Raw genomic sequence first — 20,443 nt, forward strand, 5'->3', positions numbered from 1 at the left:
AATGCTCTCCGTGTTAGTGCTTCCGTGATCTGAATACCCCCCCCCCCCACGAGACGCTGAGGGGGTGGTTTCCATAAAGACGGTGCTTCACTGCGGGGTGGAATTCACCAAAACAGGGCTACAGTTTCATAAGCCGCCCCTTGGGAGGGCGCTTTGGGGCCCTGGCTTCCGCGACGCCTCCCTGACCCGGGCCCGGGCGCCCTGCTGACGGCTCTCTCTCTGTTTCTTCTTTGCAGGGCGATGATGGGTCGGTTTGGTAAGTAACCCCAGGAGCGGGATGCGGTTGGGGAGTCTGGGGCCGTAGGGCACTTTGGGGTCACCCCAGAAAGCCCCGGAGATCAGACAGTTACTCAGGGGCAGCAGGACCCCTTGTGCATGTTGCTCATGCACCGCCCCCACTCCCCACGCAGTTCTGGAATCCAGAGGAAGCTCGTGGCTCCCGTGGGCCCGTGCCGTGGGCTGTGTTAGTTCTTGGGGCCGGGCGAGGCCGGGCGCTGAGGAGGGGCGGGCGGCGGGACGGAGGGCAGGGACGCGTCTGGGCTGTGGCCTGCGCCCGCCTGCGGGGACTGAGAGGGCGCGGGGAGGACAGAGGGGAGGGCGGACACGCCGGCCGGAGTGAGGAGCGTAATTAGCGTAATTAGCCGGGAGAGGGTTTCTGTGCTTTCGTGTGCGGCCTTTCCACCTTGAAGCCTCTGGCTCAGCGGACGTCCTCCGAGGCGGGCGGCCTTGGCCGTGCTGCCCGCTGGGCGTCCTTTGGCCTGCTCCTCCCCCTCTGGGCTCCTCCTCTGAGATGCGGGTCAGCCCAAGGTCGCCGAGGGGATCTGCGGGATGACGGTGCGTGCCGCACTGGCCGGCCCGGCTCCTTCTGTGGGGCAGTGATTACTGCTCGTTCTCAGTGGCCGTGGCCCTGTCCTGGTACAGTCCCACGACCCCATCGGCCCCTCCGCGAGGGACAGGGGACAGAGGGACAGCTCGTGGCAGCATTCAAACCCAGAGGCAGCTCGAGCCAGGCTCACTGCTTTGCTGAATGACCCCCAGACACCAAGCGCTCCAGTGAGCGGGGGAGGGGGCGTGGCTGTGAGAAGGAAGAGAGGGAACCGAATGGAAGTTTGCACGTGCCCCCCCCTCCCCCCCAGGGGGCCTGCCGGCCAGAGCTGGTCCCAGAGCTGCAGCAGGGCCTCAGGGTGCGGGGCTCGCCTGGAGTCTTCCACCGCTGGGCCACCAGGCGCTGTCCCCTCGGGTTGTTGCGGGGCCCACGGCAGGGTGCGAAGAGGGCTCTTCAGCTCTCCAAGTCCTTGCCCGTGGGGACGAATGCACGTGCCTAAAGCTTTGTTAGGTGGGCGGCCTGGGGGACGCCGTCTTCCCCATGTGTTTGAGTGGCAGTTCAGGTTGTTTGAGGGTCTTTATTAGTTTACACAAAAGGGGGGAAAGGACAGAGAAAAGGAAACCGCCCTGTGTCCCGTTGCTGAGGTCCCGGGACGGCAGTCGGGGTGCCACGCACGTGTGGGACACCCAGGGGACCGGCTCTGTGGGCAGCCTGGTGCTCGTGGGGGCCCTCGTGGGGGTGCAGTGTGCCCCTCTGTCACGTCCCTGTCTCTCTGCAGAGCGGGGTCCAGACCCCTCGCAGAGGTGACAAGGTGACGAGGTGACGAGTGGGGCCCTGGGAGCATTTTAGGCTGTCGTCTGGCTTCTGGTATCGTCACTCCGTGTTTGGGATAGGCCTGGTTCGAGGTCTGGGAACTTGGGGGAATCGGCCCCGTTGGGTGCTGTGTGGCACCCATGCCGAGTAGAGACGCTGGGTGAGGAGCCCTGGCCCCAGTGCGAGCGGGCACTCCGGGCCGGTGCACAGGATGGGACTCTGGGGTGAGGGCCCGGTGTCGCCGTGCGGCAGTGGGTGCCGCCGCCGGGCTGATGAGCATGGAGCCGGCTGGGCATCCGGCGGGGACAGTGCAGCCACGAGCCGAGGAGGAGTTGGCCCCATTCCTCACAGGCTCCTGCTGGCGCACAAGTGCAAACAGGCTATTAGCGCGTGGCAGGCAATTAGTTCCACTCCTCGGTGGCTCCGCTGACGCACGCGCCAGGTCTCCCGGTGGCCCAGACCAGCAGCCTCGGGGGTGTAGCAGGGCTCCCGCTGGCCCTTCTCCTGTGGGCACCTTCACCCCTCCGAGGTGGGCTCTCCCTGGGGTGGTGCTGGTCCCCGGCTGGCCCCTCTAGCTGGTTCCTGTACACTGTCGCTGCGGCCAGGCTTTTTAAAGCACCCCCCACACTCCTAACTCTTCTTTCCTCTGCCCCCCTCCTTGTGTTAAGCCAAAGCCACGGCCCTTGCGTGCCCTTCAAGGCCTTCTCAGACCACCCCCCCGGATGCCCCTCCCCCTCCTCCTCTCTGGCCTCCTCGTTCCCCTGCAGGCCCAGCCCGCCTGGGGCTCCCTCCCTGCACCTGGGACGTGCTCCCTTCAGCTTTCGTGCTGCAGAGCCCCGGGCCTGGGGTTCTCTCCCCCTAGATCCCCCAGGCACCGCCCCCCCCCCCCCCCCCCGCCATGGCTCACTCCCTCAGCTCCTCCAGCTCTCCCTCAAATGGCACTTACCCAGGTCGCTTCTCAAACCGCCCTGCCCCAAAGGACCACCCTCCGGCTCGCCCTGCGCCCACCCTCCTTGGCACTTCCTTGTGCACGTCTGTGCCCCCGGGAAGCACGTTGCTGTGCTCCCCGTGTGCGTGCACACTCACGTCGGGCCCTGCCACATGCCTGCCACACACGGGGTGCCTGGCCGGTGTGGGGACCCCGCCAGCCCTGTCCACTTCCCCTTCACCCACGGCTGCTTGACTGTAAGCATCCTGGGGGCCGGAGCCGTGTCTGCCGCAGCGTGCATCACCCGGGGGCCTCCGGGGCCCCAGGTAGGCCCCCCTCGGGCAGGCAGCCGCCCCGAGCTTCACCGGGAGCATGTCCTCAGCCACAATGCGTCTCTCATAAGCACTCTGAGCTGGGGGGGTCCAGGCTGCCCCCACCCCCACCCCCCACTCCCACTCCTGACAGCATCTCTGCACTGGCTGAGGTGGGACGGGAGGCCCCTCTCTCCCCAGGGGTGTTGGGGAGCTGCAGCCTGGTCTCCATGGCAACGGGGTTGCTGGCTGCCTTTCTGGGAAGGCGGCCATCCCCCTCCCCGGGTAGGTGGGGGAGAAGGGAACAGAAGCGTTCCTCCTCTTCCCCTCCCGCCCCTCCCCATCATTCCCCCCCTTCCTGCCCGCCGAGCTTGTTCCCACCCCGCAGTTGGAAGGGCAGGCCGCCACCCCTGGTCACAGCCCACTCGAGTCCCTCACTGGGAGTCCCCCCTACACCGAGGGAGCCAGCCCCCCGACCCCCTCGCAGGCCACTGCCGGGCACCCCCACTCTGGGCTCCCCGGCCTCTGTCCGTGCTGGCTGTCCCCTCTGCCGAGAGCGCCCTCCCGGCTCTTCTCATCCCGGCTCCTGTGTGACGTGCCCCCGTGGACCCGGCTGGCTACGCGGAAAGTGGCTGGAATGTCCAGTGACCACCGGCAGCTGCCCCTCGGCCTCTGCTGGGTGGCAGTGGGGAGAGGTGGGGTCTGGGTCAAACTGCAGAGTCCCCGCCCCACTGCCGTGGGCGGCGTGTCGGTGCCGGCTGCGAATGGAGCCCCAGCCTCAGCTCTTTAGAGAAGCCGGAAATTCAGAACTACGGATAAGTCTTCCACTCACACAAACAAAATAACTTTATTTGGACCCAACGAGACACGTCCCTGAAGTTGAACTTGGCGGACACCGGCACGTGCTGGTTGGTCTGGCCCCTCTCCGTGTCCTTCCTGGCCTCTTGGTCACCTGTCTCCTCTGTGCCCAGCTGCCTCCCCCACCAGTGCCCCTGCAAAGGCAGGGCTGCTCCCTGTTCATTTCTGTGACTGTCCCCAGCGGAGGGAGGCGAGGGTCTGGGGCAGGACGACGGGGGGCTGTCAGGGACGGGGCGCCTGCCGGGACGGGGTGCTTGGCCCTCCATTCCCAGACTGATGGTGCGGGAAGGGCGCCTTCCCCGAGTGTCACCGAGGAGGAAACAGGTGTAGGGAGGGGGCCACCTGCTTACAGTCAGGGCACTCTGGGGCCGGGCAGCGGGGGTCTGAGCCCGGGTCTGGCTTCAAACCAGCCCGCAGGGTGCCGGCCGCGGGTGACCGGCTCTGATGCCACCTCTGCCCCCCGGCTCTGCCAGCCCAGCGGTGGCCCAGCTAAATATACCTGCTGACGTCAAGTGCTGCTCTGCTGCTGGGCTTTTTGCAAACTGCATTTACATTTTGTGTTTTGCTTGTGAAGATTAGCACGCGCCCCCCGCCCCCAGCAGACTGTGCTGAGCGTGCTCTGACGTGCCGGATCAGAGAGGGAGTGGCTGCCGTGGTGGGAAGGCTCCGTGCCTCTTGGTCCTTCCCCAACCCCCACCGGACACGCACACACCACGTCCACGGGTGTGCATGTCACACACACACACACCCCTTCCTGCTCTCCCTTCCTCTAGGCCTCTCGCCGCCTTTCCCTCCCCCTGCAGCCAAGGAGGGGGCTTCCTGGGCTGGGCTGGGGTGTGAGCTGCCCCTGCAGCCAGCCCTCGGGTGGGCACGGAGTACTTCCTTTCAGGGCCAGGCCCGGGACAAGGGCTGGGACTGCCTTCTCTTCATGGGCCCCTCCCCCACCTCCCAGGGTCAGGCTGGACAGTCCTGTAGACCCCCCACCAGGGCTGGCTCTGGTCTGCCCTCCCGGCCATCCCCACACTGGCGGAGCTCCCAGCCCACGCCCCATTAGGTTGGGTTTCCAGTCCCACCAAGCTCCACTTTGGGGTTCAGCCTAAGCCCTGGCTAGTAACAGAGGACTTCTCTGTAGACCCCAGAAACCTTGGGGGGACAGTGGCTCCTTCAGGACAGAAGTTGGGAGCCCCAGGCCCTTCCGAATGCCCCCCTCCTTCCCTCCTGCCCCGGCAGCAACCCCTCGCAGCCCTGTGTCCGCACTGGCGACCTCAGCCCTCCCGCCTGGGGTCCAGCCGGTAGTGGTCTCTGTCCGGTCCCGTCCTGCCCCCTGGGCTCGGCCGAGGCAACATCAGGCCAGGTCTAGGCCCCGGGTGCCCGCCAGCCCCGCTCCTTCCAGACCCACCGAGAGCCGAGAGCTGTTCAAACTCAGCCTCCAGCCGCCGCTCGCTGGAGAAGGACGGGGCTGATCCCGTGTGAATTTGGGGGGTGGCTGGGCCCGTGCGTGGGAGTTAACTCGGGGTAGGGCTCGCCTGGGCGGAGGCAGACGGCTGTGGCGTGGTGGAGTGGGCTGCCCCAGGCCCCCCAGATGTTCCCACGCAGGGGGCCCCCCGAAAGAGTTTCTGTAGAGAGAGTCTGGGACGGGGTGAGCTCTGGTTCATCCCTTTGTCCTGAGCATGGGCCGCGGGCCTGCACTGTCCTGGGAGCCGGACTCAGTGCGGGGACTGAGCCACAGTGGAGGGCACTGGCCCTCAGGGGGCAGACACAGGAAAGCGGAGCAAGCTCTCAGGTAGCAACTAATTGCTGTGAAAAATGCACCTGGATAAGAGGAGGAACAGTACGCCACGCTGTTCCACGGCCTCGGAAGGCCCCTCAGAGGCGGCCATTTCTGCGAGCGCCTGCAGGAAGGGGGGCCCGGTGAGCGGCAGGTGCAAAGGCCCCGGGGTGGGCGATGGCAGAGCGGCCACCGGGAAGCCGGGGAGGCCCAGGGTGTCAGGGTGACGCTGCGCTGTCTGCGTCCCCCTCGCCTCGGTGGGAGGGAGGCTGGTTTTTACGTTAAGAGTGATGAGCAGCTGTCCGATGGGGAGGAGTCCAGAAATGGGCTAATTTAACTTACACTTGAAAAAGCTCGCCCTGCTCCGGGGGGAATGGGTTGAGGGGCCTGGGGCGGAGGAGGCAGGAGGCCTGTTAAGCCAGAGGCTGTGGCTGGCTGCGCCCATGTCAGGGGCGATAGGGCTGGTGGGGGGCAGCCATGCGCAGCTGGGGGGTGGTGGAGAGGTGGCCCGATGGACCCACAGGTCTGCTGTGGGCGAGCAGCATGGGAAGGCACACCCCCAGTCCCGGGATGGCTCGGGGTGGGCGCCCTGTGTTCCCTGTGAGTCGGGTGGGAGGACAGACCCTCAGGCAGGAGGAACCCGCAGCATCCCTTCCTGGCTGGCGCCCGCGCTTCAGTTCCAGTAGGAGCCGGGAGGGTTCCGGGCTGGCGGGACACCCAAAGCTGCCTTTTCCTGGGACAGGTGGGCGGGGGTGGGGCAGCCCGGTGACCTCCATAAACCCTCTCCCCTGTGTCTCCTTGTCGCGCAGAGCGGGACGCCTTCGACACCCTCTTCGACCACGCCCCGGACAAGCTCAACGTGGTGAAGAAGGTAGGCGCCTGGCTTCTCAGGGCGTGGACGCCGTGCCGGGGGCGGGGTGGGGACACGGTGCAGGGGAGGGGGCGGGGGACGTATGAAGTCCCTGAAAGGTTCGCCTCACGGGTTGAAGCTTAATTACCGTCGAACCGTAACTCCAGTGCGTAAAAGTGGCAGCTTTTTAACTCAGCGACGTCTCCGCTCGCTGGGTATCTGCCCGCCGGCCTGGGTCTGCGAGTGAGGCCCCAGCCAGTGCCCACGTGGCGGTTCGTTCCAACATGGGGCTTTTATTCAGCGCGGGACAGCCTTTGAGCGGGTCACCCCGCGGGCCTGGCTGACCGTCGCAGGACGCCATGCGCACTGCAGGCGGGAGGCCTTTGCGTGTGGGGCCTTGTGTGCATGCACTCGGCCGCTCCCCCCACCCCCCAGACAGGAGCCCGGAGAGCAGGCCCCTCGCCGTCCACCCTGCAGCAGCCTGCCCGTGAACTTATGGACGGAAAAGCCCGCTCGAACCCGAGCCTCTGGAGTCGGGGGCTGGGGAGTAATAAGCTTTCGGTGGGGCTCTGCCAGGAGGGCTTGTCCCCTCCCCCACCAGGAGGAGTTTGGTGTCAGCGCGCGGCACCTGGGGTCACCTGAGCCCCTGCAGGCGCATCACTGGGGACGGTGGCAGCGGGTGGATGTGCGCCCTGCCCTCCTGGGCCGCCTGGGGAGTGACCATTTCTGCCTGTGACCCAGGGGACAATCTCCCCAAACAGGTCTCTTTTTAAAAAAAAATTTAGTCTTTCTTGTATTTTTTTTCCATTACTGCTTAGGCCCCTCATACTCCCCCCACCAGCAGTCACCTCCCTGTTGCCCGCGTCCACCAGTCCTTTCTCCTTTTTGCTCGACCCCTCCCCCCTCCCCTCCCCCACCGCCCGCTGTCACCTGCTCTCCGCCTGCGAGTCTGTCTCTGTTTCACGTGTGAGTTCAGGTTGTTCGTTAGGTTCCACGTGTGAGTGAGATCCTGTGGCCTTTGTCCGTCTCCGGTAAGACGTTTGGCTGCAGCGTAGCGGGACCTGGAGAGCCAGAGCAGGTTTCCTGCTGCTGGGTTTCTCGGGGACTTTAAGACGCTGCTGTGCTGGAGCCCTCCCGGAGAGAGCTTGGTGGGGAGGACTTTCCAAACATTTGTGTCAGTAGTGAGATCTGCCTGTCTCTTTGGGGGGCGGGGGGACACGAGACGAGGCCGCGGAGCCCACCTGCGGAGACCGCCGGTCTGGGCCGGGGCCGGGAGGTCGGCAGTTCCCGGACGTGCTTCAAGGAAGGCCGCAGAGTCACCCCCCTGGTCCTTCGGGTGGAGCCTTCCCAGGGTCCTCGGGTCAGCGGGGCCACACGGTGGGGCCTCAGAGCAGTGCCCCCCATCCCGCCCTGGCCACATCTGGCCCTGGCGTCCCTGGTTCAGCGGATGGCTTAATCCGTCTCCCTCACTTAGCTGCCCTGTGACCTGAGCCAGATTGCGTGCCGTGCCTCAGTTTCCCCATCGGTCAAGGAGGGACAGGGGCAGCCCCCCCTCACAGCGTGCACGAGCATAAAATGTGACCATGTCTGCGTGAGGGTCCGGCGCGCAGTGCGCGGCCACCGTAGTGTGCTGAACACGCCGTCGTGCACGCGGGTGAGCTTCTGACCAGTAGCAGCCGTGAGGCCACGTCATGCTTTGAAAAGACGTCCCTCGGGCACTCGGACCTCAGCACCGAAGGAGACGAAATCCTTCCGCTTGCCCCGCCCTCCCCTCTCCCATCCCGCCCACCTCCAGCCATGGCCCGAGGAGCCCACAGCGTGCACCCAGGTCTTCACGGCTGGGCGCCTGCTCCGCCCTCTCCCCCCACCCCCGCCCCAGGCCCTGCACAGAGCTCCTGCTGCACCCCACTTCCAGGCAGGGAGCCCCACGCCCTCCCGTGTGCTCGCCAGACCTCTCCTCCCGTCTCCAGGGCTTTGCCGTATTACTTGACTTCTCCGTCACCTTCACTGGGGGTGTCTGTGGGGAATTAGGTCGCGGGGTCTCCAGGGTGGGGCTCTGCCCTGCTGTCTCCGTGTCCCCAGCACCACGCCAAGCACGCGGCCGTGGGAGTTGCTCCGAAAGTTTGAGTGGAAGGAACGAGGAAACGACATCACGCCTGGGGGAGGGCGGGCAGGCTGGGCTGGGCCCCAGTTTCCATCAAACTTGGGTCTGTTTGCTGGGAAAAGTCACAAGTGACAGTTTACAAATGCCTGTCCCTGAGATCAAGCCTGTGTGTGCGGGGGGGTGTGGGGGGGTGGCCCCAGGCAGCCTCTCTCTCTCCATCTTTCACGTCCACGGTGACATTTAGGGCACATTTAAATGTTTAATTGCCTCCCGCTGACAGCTGTGTCCTTCTGAAGGGCGCTGTCTCTCCCTTCGGGGCTGCGGAGCTCGGACGGAGCGTGCGAGCCGAGAATGTGCTTCCTTCTGCCACGGGGACGGTTTAGGCGTCACGTCCTTGAAACCAGGGGCTGGAACACAGGGCTCTCCTGGAAACCGGAATGTTTCGTGTGAAGCACGAGCTGCTGCTTTTGGCCCACGGGAGCTCAGGGGAGCGGGGCCCCTCTCACGGCTCTCGTGTCCCTTTGCCTCCGCAGTCGCTCATCACGTTCGTGAACAAGCACCTCAACAAGCTGAACTTGGAGGTGACGGAGCTGGAGACCCAGGTGAGCTGCATGCTGGGCGGAAGGGCCCTGTGTCCCGCGTCGTGTGTGGCTGGCGCCATGACCCCGGGGTGGGGGCGCCGTGAGCACACGTCACGTGACACCTGGTGCGCCCGGCAGGAGAGGCCACCCTGCAGCCCCAGCCACCCTCGGGGCCTCTCAGACCCTGGTCTGTGCCTCCTGGGGCCGTCGGAGCGAAGCACAGCACCCGGGGCCCTCAGGCGGCAGACACTCCTTCCCTCCCGGGGGGGGGGGGCCCCGGAGGCTGCGGGGCGGGGGTGGGGGCCGCTGGCGACCTCGGGCACCCGCGGGGCTGTGGACGTTGTCACCCCGGTCTCCGCCTCACCGTCCCAAGCGGTTCCCCGTGTGTGCGTGCATGTTTGCCAGGTTCCTGCTTTCGTAAGGACGGCGGCCACGTCGGGCCAGGGCCCACCCGGCTGACCTCATCTGCACCGGTCACTTCTGGAAAGACCGTTTCCCATAAGCCTGCGTTCCCAGGGCCGGGGGGCTGGGAGGCCAACACCTGTCTTTGAGGGGTGATGCAGTTCCGCCCCTAACGCCCTCCAAAGAGCCTCTGCCCATGCCAGTCCCGCAGTCTAGAATGTTCCGTCCCCGGCCCCCAGCAAATGCTCACTAAACAGCCCCGAGAACAGGCGCAGCGCATCTCCTCCTGCCGCAGGCGTGAGAGGTGCAGTGGCCTCCCGAACAGCGCGGGTCTGCACCGCCCGCCTGGGTCCGGTTCCAGGTGGACTTTTGTCCGACGAGGGTATCGGAGAAGTTTTCGATGTGTCTCGTTACTAACAAAACAATCCTGTCGCTGCTTCTTTGTTATTAAGGAATGGGTCGTTGTACTTGCAAATAGATACTTTTTTCCACACTGTCTTTCAGTTTTGGTGTCTCTTGTCAGTGAGACGGTGGCACTGGTAACACCTACAGTGTCTCGTGTGAGGCCACACTGATGCAGGCACAGCCTGTGACGGCTCATCTTGTGAATAAGCCACGGGACCCTGCAGCGCCGAACCGCCCGTGCATTTCCTCTTAGTAATGTCCGTTCTGCAGCGTCCTTTGTTGTGAGACTGCAGCGCACAGTGCGTGGATTCTCGACGGTGCGGGATGTTGGCATCCCTAACCCCTGCCCTGCGTGGTCCGCGGGCACGCTGAGCCCTCCCCACCCCCACGCGGAACAAGCGCAGCGTCGGGAAACTGTGTTCCGAGCGCGCAGCAGGTGTTCGAGACAAGATATAATTTTCCAGGGATTAGCTGGGGCTGGAAGTCGGAGCGGCGAATTCTTGGAAGCAGCTTCTGAAATGCACGGCTGATCCTTCTTAAAGCCCCGGGCGCTTGCGTTCATTTCTTTCTCTCCAACTTTTCTCATTTGCTTTTCTAATTAAAAAAGTAATTCAGGTTCATTGTGGAAACGTCTGACAATGCAGGGGCGCCAACCCAATAAAAACCCTTTGTGACGCGTCGCCCTCAGATGCTGTGCCGGGAGGTCAGCCCCGGAGCTCTTCTCTGCGTGGGTCGTTAATGGTGGACAGCGTGGGTGTGTGCTTGAGAGCCAACGGCCTGTTTTTATTTTTCTTCAGATTTTTATTTATTTATTTTTAGAGAAAGGGGAAGAGAGGGAGAGAAACATCAATGTGTGGTTGCTTCTTGTGTGCCCCTTACTGGGGACCTGGCCCACAACCCAGGCCTGGGCTCTGACTGGGACTTGAACCGGCGACCCTTTGGTTCGCAGGTCGGCACTCAATCCGCTGAGCCACAGCAGCCAGGGTCAGAGGGTCTGTTTTAAATGTGCATATGTGTTTGTGTGTTGTGTGCAAACACATTGATTGTTTTTAGCACTTCACTGACATTGCTCACTTAGCCTCTGGCCCTTCCTCCCTGCCTCCCCACAGCCTCCCCCACGTCCTCTCCAGGGGTCATTGTAGTTCACGGGCGGATGTGTGTTTTTCTAGCTATTTCACTGCATAAATGTATTTTCTAAATGGCAGCGGAGTGTCCTGTGCTGTTGGTAATGAGCTTTTGGTTACCCAGTGTGTTGTGGGCATCTCTTCGTGTGAGTGTGTGTGTGTGTTCCTGTCTACTCTCGTCTCTGTTCCCTGGCCTGGCGTCTGCGTTCAGCACTTTTAACAGCCGCTGTCTGTGCGTCAGAGGCCCCACCCCCGACGACCACGGGGCGTTTCCTGCCCTGGTGACCAGTGGCTCAGGGAGCGGCTGTGCGGTGCTGTTCAGTCCTCCTCCTTCCCCTCGGGGTTCACTCCTGGAAGGGGGACCACGGAGCAGGTGGAGGGGCCCCGTGGGCCCGGGGTGGGGGGGGTTGGATGGCCGGAGCACTCCTCCCTCTCAGAGCGGAGAGCCGTGGCCTCGTGGCGGTTCCCGCCTGTCCCGTGCCGGGTCTGCCCGCGCGCCAGCACTGACAGACGGAGGCTTGGAAGCTGAGTCTGCTTGGACCTCGAGTCACTCAATGGGGATCTCCATTCCTCTTCCATACCACACCGTAGTGTGTAACGTAGTGTCTGAAAAGGATTTTTAACCACTGGTCCACCAGAAAAGGTCAGTGGCCACGGAAGTGCAGAGAACTCTTTTCTTTCATTGCCGTGGAATGGTGTATTTTTTAATAAAGATGGGGTTGGCCAAAAAGTCTGTGTGGTTTCCATAAACTAGAAGACACATTTTTCATTTTCACCCAAAATGTTCTTGATTTGGGTATTTTCAGTATGTGGTAGAATGTTGATTGTTCTCAGTCAGTGTCTCAGTTTGATTGCTGTTAACTTCAGCTGGTCTGCACAACCGTGGAGCAAAACTTTGCAGACCACTCTTTTTAAAAAGATTTTATTTATTTATTTTTAGAGAGGGAGAGGGAGGGAGAAAGAGAGAGAGAGAGAGAAACATCAATGTGAGGTTGCTGGGGGTCATGGCCTGCAACCCAGGCATGTACCCTGACTGGGAATCGAACCTGCGACACTGCAAACCACTTTTTTTTAAAGATTTGATATATTTCCTTTCAGAGAGAGGGGGAGGGAGAGAGAAAGAGAGGGAGAGAAACATCAATGTGTGGTTGCCTCCCACATACCCCCTACTGGGGACCTGGCCTGCAACCCAGGCATGTGCCCCGACTGGGAATTGAACCGGCAACCCTTTGGTTCGCAGGCTGGCACTCAGTCCGCTGAGCCACACCAGCCAGGGCTGCAAACCACTTCTGACAGGTTCGGTCTGTCACAGCATCCTCTCCATATGCTGCACAAAACCTTTTTGCGTTTCAGTTGCATTTTTACTTTTCTTAAAATAATAAAGCATAATATGCCAAAATGTGGCTTATTTTCTTCCATCTTCAATATCGAAATGGCTACACAAAAATTCCCCAGTTGTGGTAAGCTGTTTTTTAAGTGTGCGCTGACTGGACAGCTGGCACCATCCAACCTGACAAAGTTGTTTCGAATGAAGTTAAAGACAGCTTAGCGCTACCAGAGCCATCTTCCGGGAAAAGCATGAACAGACTTTCTGGCCAGCCCAGCACGTTCGTCCTTCAGTCTGGATGCGGGGGGCTCAGAGAGACCTGGGCTCAGATTCCTGCCTGTGGCGGGGGGGGGGGGGGGTGTGTGTGCACGTGTGAGTGTGTTTTCCCTTCTTGTGCAAACCCCGTGTGTGCTCCGGGCAGCCCCTGGCTCTCCGCCTCTCTGACCTTCTCTCCGCGTGTTTGCATGGAGACGGCAGGGACGGTGAGGCTACCTAGAGACGGACTCGTTTCAATGTTGGCATTGGTGACGGGGAAGGTGTCTTGGGGCCTCCCCGGGAGCAGGTCTCTGAGCTGGGGCACTCCACCCCCCAGGACCCCTGCTCCATGAAAATGGAGGGTCCCACTCATTGCTGACAGACTGCCACGCTCCGCCTGGCGTCCCCTCCTGGGAGCCCCTTACCATCTCTCCTGCCTGCCTGGGACCAGGTGGGCCAGGGGTGGCTTGGAGACGCCGGGGAAATAAGCGAAGACTCCCTGCCTGTCGCGCCCCGAGGGCCCAGCCGCACCTCCAGGCAGGGAAGTGGGTGGCATCTTCATTTGTGGGCCGCCTCTGCTCCCCGGGAAACGGCGGTGTCTCGGGCATGCTGCGCAGTGTCGCTGGGGAAACTCCAGGGCGCCCCCCAGAGGGGAGCAGAAAACAGCCTCATCAGGTGCACAGGCATTTTTTTTTAAACCCTCTGATCTCCTTACGGAGATGGAGATACGTGGGCGACGTCTTCCTGGGGTGGAAGCATGAGACCCGTGATGCGCGGGCTGTGGGCTGGCTGCCAATCAAACCACCGTCCACCGGGGCCTGGAGTGCCTGTCCCTGGAAGCCCCCACTCGGCTGATCCTGACCCTGCCTCCCTCCCACGGCCGGGGCTTCCTGACAGTGGGCGTCTGTGATTCTGTCTGTCTGTCAGTCCCCTCCCCACAGCCCCTCCTGAAGCCGCTCTGCCCTCCTCGGTCTGAAGTGCTTTTCCCGTGAAGGCAATGATGGCCCCGTGACCTGGCTCACAGGGATCTGTCTGGATTCCCAGACTCCCTCCTGGGGTGGCAGGTGGTTCTGGGCCAGGTGTGGGCGGGGGGATGGGCTCGCAGGTGAGGCTGCAGCTTCCCCCGCCAGCACCACCCGGGGGTTCAGGGCCCCGCTGGGGTGGATACTACTTGCTGGGGACACGCAAAGGCTCCGTCCAGGATGGGACAGTCTTGCCTGTGCCATGAGCACAGCCGGGAGGAGGTACCCAGGCAGCTGACGAGTGAGCAGACAGGGCTGCACACCCCAAAGCACGGCGCGGGCGGCCACTGAGCCCACGGAGCAGCACTGAGCCCACCGGCTCCCCGCCCACCACCTGAGAGAGGGAGCCTGCATCATCCCCGAGTCAGTGGGGGGACGCACCTCGTGGCCGGGCGGTCTGGTCCTGGAGCCACAGTCCCATCCCTGCGGCTCCGCCCCACCCCTGCACACACACACGGCCACGCCCAACCCCCAGCGCAGTGCCTGCCCCGGGTCCCCCCTGATGGCAGGTTCTCTCGCCTGAGCCGGAGACGGACCGTTTTGCTCTAAAGCATTCTCCTCCTTTCGAGTGGACGCGTGGTGGTGCCCGCCGGCGCCGTGCGTGCCAGGAGCGTCACCGAGCGTTTCTCTGCAGTTTGCAGACGGCGTGTACCTGGTGCTGCTGATGGGGCTGCTGGAGGACTACTTCGTGCCCCTGCACAACTTCTACCTGACCCCGGACAGCTTCGACCAGAAGGTACGTGCGCGCCCGCGTCCGGGAGGTGCCGGGGTCGGGGCCCAGGGGTGCCTCTGGGCCGCGTGACGTTCTCCAGACGTAGAGCTGCCCCGCAAGTGGTGCCGCGCTTAGACAGCCCCCCACACCGGAAGGAAGCCCGCCGGCCGTGCCAGGTACCTGTTCTTGCCACGCCCGTGTCACATCTGGGGTCCCTGCTGCATCTCGAGGCTCCCAGCTGCCCTCCTCGGGGGCGGCGTGGGGCCCCGTGGAGTGGCCGTGGCGCCGCCGTCTGCTGTTTTCCCCGTCACAGAGTCAGCGTGCCCCTGTTCTGCCCTCTTCGCACAGTGGGCGTCTTCTTGAACACGGGTGTTTCGTTCCCGGGGGTTGCTTTTAGGAAAAGCCCCCAGCTGGGGCTGTCTGGCTGGGTCAGCGGGCCTGCCCTCTGCGTCTGGTTCTCTGGTGTCCCCGCCCTGTGTCGCCGGGCCGCTTGCCCCCTGCCCAGGGCCCCCCGAGTTCAGCCATCCGCCAGGACTTAGCTGCCTCTGGCAACCTGGCACGTGGGCTGGCCGTATGGACACGCGGGCGCCAGTCATTTCATTTCCCCAAAGCGCTGGCCCTGTGCGTTGGAGAGGCAGACGGCCAGAGGCTGCCTCCTCGGGCGGAGGCCACTTCCAGGGGCCGGGGGGTGAGGGAATCCTTGCCGGCCTGTGAGCCCCTCCCTCGCTCCTCCCCTCTCCCCTCACCGGGAGCGAAGGTGTCACTGAGCCCCAGGAGGTTCTTCCTGAGCCGTGAGGCTATGAAGCCTCTTGGTCCCCTTGAGCAGCTAGCTCACAGGCAACGTTTCCTGGCTGTGTAGACCCTCGCCCCTGGGCACCGCGTGCAGGTGCGGCGGACAGAGGTGGCAGGGTGCAGAGGGGCCGCTGTCTGAGTGTCCCCCAGGCCCCTTTGCTGTGGCGCTCGCAGGCTGGAGACCGCGGTTCAGGTCAGAGATGCCTGGTGGGCCCGTGTCCTCAACGACCGCAGTGGGTGGGTCTGAGAAACGAGACGGGTCCCCTCGCTTCCTGCGGACCCTCCAACTGCACCCCCCCCCCCCGGGGCTCAGGTGCCGCCCACGGCTCTTCGCTCCAGAGCCACGGAGGGGTCTTACTGTGCGCTGGCCATTATGCCTACCCCGCATCTTTCTGGAAGATTCCACAGTGCCCCTTGCTCGCTGTGGTGTACTTGGAGGTTATCCCTAGAAGCAGGGACCAGAAAGCGCTCTGCAGTTTCAAAGTCCTTTCCCCCCCGAGCCCCCATCGGCTTCCCTCTGTCCCCGACGAGGACTCGGGACGTGTGGAGACCTGAGACAGCCGGAGGTCAGTCACACGGGCCGCAGGGCAAGAGCCCACTCCACTCCAGAGCGCTCTGGTCTTCTCTCACCCGGCCGGGGTCTCCCAAACCCCTCCCATGGCAGGGAGACACGGCTGCCAGGTGCCCTGCCACGAGGGGGCCGGCTCCCCGCTGTGGCTCGGGGCTCTGGGGCTCCGTGTGTGACCTGGTCCCCGAGGCCTGGGAGCTGTGCCGTTCTGCAGGCACAGGCGGGAAGGGTGGTCCCGCGGCCATGCTCCGTGTGCCGTGTCTGGGGCCGGGCTCAGGGGCGAGGGCAGGGCCCCCACGGACAGGCGGAGGGCGGTGGCTGCGTCCCGCCTGGCAGTTCCTCGGACTGAGGAGAAAGCAGGAGGGAACTCTTGCTCCCTGGCCAAGCACCGTGGGGCTGAGGGGCCGCGCAGGGACTTGGAAGGGAGCGCCCCCTGAACCGCTGTCCCCATGGGGCTGGGTGGGGAGGTTTTGTGACCCACTCACGCTCAGCGCTGAGCAGTTTTGAGGAGCCTCAGCGCAGGCTCTGTGCCTCTGCCTCCGCGTCTCCCAGCCACCCCCACCCCCCGTCTGATCCCTGGGGGGGGGGGGCACCAAAAGTGAGCGTGTGTTGCCCTCAACAGACCTCTGTTCGCCCGTGCCCTGCGCCGGGCAGCTGGGTCCTCGTGGTCACTGCAGAGATCCACCCCGCCCGCGCCCATCCTGGCCTTTCAGGAGGAAGGGGGCGGGCAGCAGGCGGGCCTGGGGACAGCCTCGGCCCCGGGGTTAATAACTCTGGCGTCCTTGGCAGGTCCACAACGTGTCCTTCGCCTTCGAGCTGATGTTGGACGGAGGGCTCAAGAAGCCCAAGGCGCGGCCGGAAGGTGAGGCCCCGACCGAGGCCCCTGGGGAGGGTCCGGCGCGGCTGGGAGGGACGGCCGGGTCTCCGAGGCAGTGGGCGGCCAGACCTGCCTGTCCTGACGGCTCTGCCGACCCCGGGTCACTCCCAGGAGCCCCCGGGTGCCTGGTGTGGGGGACCGGGGTGGGGGCTGTGCTGACAGAGCCACCAGCGCTGGTTCCTCCGTGACCACTTGACGTGGAAGCTTCGGCCTGTCCCACGGGCCTCGGAGTCTCGTGGCCTCTCCAGGGCCCAGCGCTCAGGCGGGGCCGGGGGCGGGCGCCTGTCTCCCGACCCGGGAGGAAAGCCTGGGTTTCCTGCAGGTTAGCGGCTGCCGGGTTGGGGGGATTGGGGCCCGGTGGCCAGCAAAGGTCGATGCTCAGAGCGGGGGGCGGGGGGTGGGGCAGCGCGCTCCTGCTCAGTGAGGGGCTGAGCCGGGCAGGGGGCCAGGCCCCTCTCCCTGTCCTTCCTGGCCGCCAGGTAGATGAGCTGCCCCGGGGTTCTCTCCCGAGGGGGCGTCCAGAGCCGAGGAGAGCTTCTTCAAGGACACGTTCTGTGCGGGGACTGTGGGGTGGGAGCAGTCAGTCCCATTTCCCACCAGTTTCCAGGTGGCTCGGCTGCTCCTGGCCTGGGGCCCCCGCTGCCCTCCAGCCGCAGCGGGACTTCTGCATGGGGTGGGTTCGTGATCCCCTAGATGCCCACCTGGGCGGGGCGTTTAAGGCCCATCCAGGGACAGGGGTTCCATTCTGTGACCCATGAACGCAGCCCCCCACCCCCAGTCACTTGCTGAGGTCACGGGGTCGTTTGAGGCTGAGAACTCGGGGCCTCTCCTACCAGGAGGACAGGGCCTTTCCCACCCAAGAAGGTGCCACACTGCCTGGGCCCCAGCTGTCATCCCCAAAGCGTCCTGGGGTGGGCCAGGTCATGCGCCCAAACTTGAGGGGGGGACAGTAGCTGCCACCCCACCCCAGCTGGACGCCTGACCCCGACGCCGGCACAGGTTAGCCAGTGACCATTTGGTCCCCTGAGAATGTCCTTGGCTGTTGTCGACCCCACCCCATGCGGGTGTCATCGGCCATCACTCTCGTCCCGATGCCGACCCTAGAGGGGACGAAGGGGGCACCTGTCCTGGCCGCTGCAGGGGTGCACCCACAGAGGTGGCCGGGGGGCTCTCTCGGAGGCCCGTGTCTGGGGACAGTGCTGCCCAGACCGTCCCCAGTGACCGGATGTGGCAGTGCTCAGCCGTGGACGGGGCACTCAGCCCCGCGCCCCCCAAGTGCAGGGCTCCCCGTGAGCTCGGCCGCCCTGTACATGGCCCCCCGTTTCCTTCTGCAGACGTGGTGAACCTGGACCTCAAGTCCACCCTGCGGGTCCTCTACAACCTGTTTACCAAGTACAAGAACATGGAGTGACCTCGGCGGGGGCGCCCCCGCCCTCCCCGCGGCCTGCAGTTCCACCCCGCACCCCCCACCCTCCGGTCGACCTCCTTTCCGCGTGCTCTGAACTCGGGGCTCCCGGCCCCGGGGCTCAGTGCCTCACCGGGGGCTCCTCCGGGAGCTGAGTCAGAGGTTGTCAGCCTGGATTGGACCACGAGCAGGGAAAAGCCAACGAAGCTGGAACCAAACAAACCCGCAGGCCCCCAGGGGGGCACCCCGCGCCCCCTCGGACAGGGGCGCTGGGGCCGCAGCAGCCTGTGGCGGGCCTGGCGGCCCCTCCCGGCAGGGCAGTCCTCGGACGGGGGCCTTTCTGGTGCAAAGCGCTTCTGCCGCGGCAGGAGCCTCCCCCCACGTCCCCCCTCCCCGGACACCCTGGGTCGTTTTCCTTTCCTCGGTGCCCCGGCGTCTGTGACCCGGAGGAGCCAGCAGCCGCCCATGGGGAGGGACCGACACGCGGAAGGAATGTCTGTGTTTCTTGCCGCGGGGCCGGGCTGGGCGGGAGCCGGCCCCGGGGTGTGTCCCGTCCCACCTCAGCACCCAGGTGCTGCCGAAGGACTGCACGAGGCCGAGGCTCCGGAGGAGGGTGTGGCCCGTTACCCAAATTATTTGTGTTCCCGTTGGTGCAAAGGTGAGGGCGTGCTTTCCGCACACCCCGGAGGACCCCTGGGGGCTGTGGGAGGGTCACTGTCCTCCTCCCACGGCCCCGTGTGGGTCAGTGTTTGCTGCAGGGCCTGGGGGGAGGGCCTGGAGTTGGGGTGGGGGGGCTCTGCTGTGGGGACCAAGCCTTGTGCATGATCAATCCACCCATTGTCCTCATGGGCTTGAATTTCAGGTCAGGGAAATGGGGCGTCTTCTTGGGGTAGCAGAAAAACTTTCCTTAATTCTGGAAAGTTCTGGGGTGCACGTTTTCAGGGAACTGAGTTTTTGTGAGAGGGACCCCGGTCCACAGGAACTCAGTGGGAGCCGGGTAGGGCTCCGCGGGGCCGAGGGTGCAGTTCCCGTCTGTGTCCTTCTCTGTGGGTGCGTCCGTGACGGCCCCCACTGCCTCGGGGTGCCCGCCCGCCTGGAGCCCCGTCTCCCCCGGACGACCGCAGCACCGAATCCAGACCGCAGCGCGTGTGTCCTCGTTGGATGCCACACGGAGCTCTGCTGAGTCAAAGCCACCAAGCCCTTTCCCGCCCCCGGGGTGTGCCAGCGCGCCGTTGTCTTTAAGCCATGTTTACTGTGGATTTCTGGATGTTAAATAAAAGCCACTCAAACCCTGGCGTGTTGTTGACCCGGCCTGCCTGGCGACGGCGGGAAGCCGGCCCTTCGTGCGCGGGCTGTGGGCCAGCGGGCCCGGACGGCTCCTCAGTCAGGGACGCGCGTGAGGGGAGCCCCGTGTGGGGCGGACAGAGCGGGAGGTTCACCCGACACAGAGCCCGTGAGCGTGGGCCGCTGCTGGCTCTGTTTGGCGGTCACTGGTTGTGCCCGCCCAGGGCCAGGGGCTGGGCCCCGTGACCCCCGCTGATCCCCACCCAGCAGGAGCCAGCGCCCAGCCCTGGGTGGGCAGAGGGGGGACAGACAGGTGGCAGTCGCAGCAGTGGGTGAGTGGTCACGAAGAACGGAGTGGGGCAGGCGGCCCTTCTCCCTGACCGGAACGGGGGCTGCCGGTGTCCAGTGGCACCAGCCGTGGGAGATGCTGCTCCAGCCGGAGGGCGAGGGACACCTAGCGGCCCATGACGGCGGCCACACCTTCGTGCCCTGCCAGCCCTGCCACCAGCCTTCCCTGGGGAAGTATCGGGGACTTCAGGGCCATCGGACTGCCCTCTAAAAAATGTTAAAACTGTGACAATGAACGGATGGCCAGCCTGAGAGCAAGGCCACAGCGCTATTAAAAAAAAAACACCGATGTCACAAACGTGCTGGAAAGAGCCAGGCTGTGGAGCGAGCGGGGCTCAGATCTGGCCCAGAGCCCGTCAGGTGGGTCTCAGAGAAAAGGAAGGCAGGAAGGAAGAGACGGGAACATCCATTTGTTGTTCCACTTCACTTAGGCATTCCTTGGTTGATTCGTGCATGTGCCCTGACTGGGGATCGAACCTGCAACCTTGGCATAGCAGGACAATGCTCTAACCAACTGACCTACTCGGCCAGGGCTGGTGGATTTATTTTAAGAGCTATTGGACGCCATTGGTGGGTTTCGAGTGAGTCGGGTCGAGAAGCAGGTCCTCTGGTTGCTTGTGGAGAGCAACGTGGGTGGGAGTTAGGGTGTGGGAGAAGCTGGCAGCCAGGGTGGGGGTCCAGCAGGGGGCTCCTGTGTGGCCCAGGTGAGGAGGAGGGGCTCTGGCCAGGTGGGGGCTGGGGGCCCCAGGGGAAGCTGACTTCCACCCCGTGGCCTCATGGCAGGGTGGCTGGCGCTGCTGTCTGGAGACAAGAAGCCTGGGGGAGGGGGAGGAGCAGGCTGGGTTTGTGCGGTGGGGGGCGCGGGGAGGAAGAAGAAACATTA

The 20,443-nt window shown here is 64.3% G+C and overlaps 1 protein-coding gene across 2 annotated transcripts in view; it reads left to right on the plus strand.

Annotated features, from left to right (window-relative positions):
• The window catches only part of PARVB (parvin beta), a 70,008-nt gene extending 50,785 nt beyond the window's left edge, over nucleotides 1-19,223 (plus strand). For both annotated transcript variants that reach the window (XM_028532520.2, XM_036019726.1), the window contains exons 8-13: nucleotides 237-256; nucleotides 6,314-6,375; nucleotides 8,992-9,060; nucleotides 14,209-14,310; nucleotides 16,436-16,508; nucleotides 17,858-19,223. In XM_028532520.2, coding sequence (XP_028388321.1) covers nucleotides 237-256; nucleotides 6,314-6,375; nucleotides 8,992-9,060; nucleotides 14,209-14,310; nucleotides 16,436-16,508; nucleotides 17,858-17,934 — 403 coding nt within the window. In that variant the 3' untranslated portion in view covers nucleotides 17,935-19,223. The remainder of the gene's footprint in view (nucleotides 1-236; nucleotides 257-6,313; nucleotides 6,376-8,991; nucleotides 9,061-14,208; nucleotides 14,311-16,435; nucleotides 16,509-17,857) is intronic.
• The last annotated feature ends 1,220 nt before the right edge of the window (nucleotides 19,224-20,443 follow it).

Source organism: Phyllostomus discolor, chromosome 2, assembly GCF_004126475.2.
Source record: "Phyllostomus discolor isolate MPI-MPIP mPhyDis1 chromosome 2, mPhyDis1.pri.v3, whole genome shotgun sequence".
In the NCBI taxonomy this organism is placed as follows: Eukaryota; Metazoa; Chordata; class Mammalia; order Chiroptera; family Phyllostomidae; genus Phyllostomus; species Phyllostomus discolor.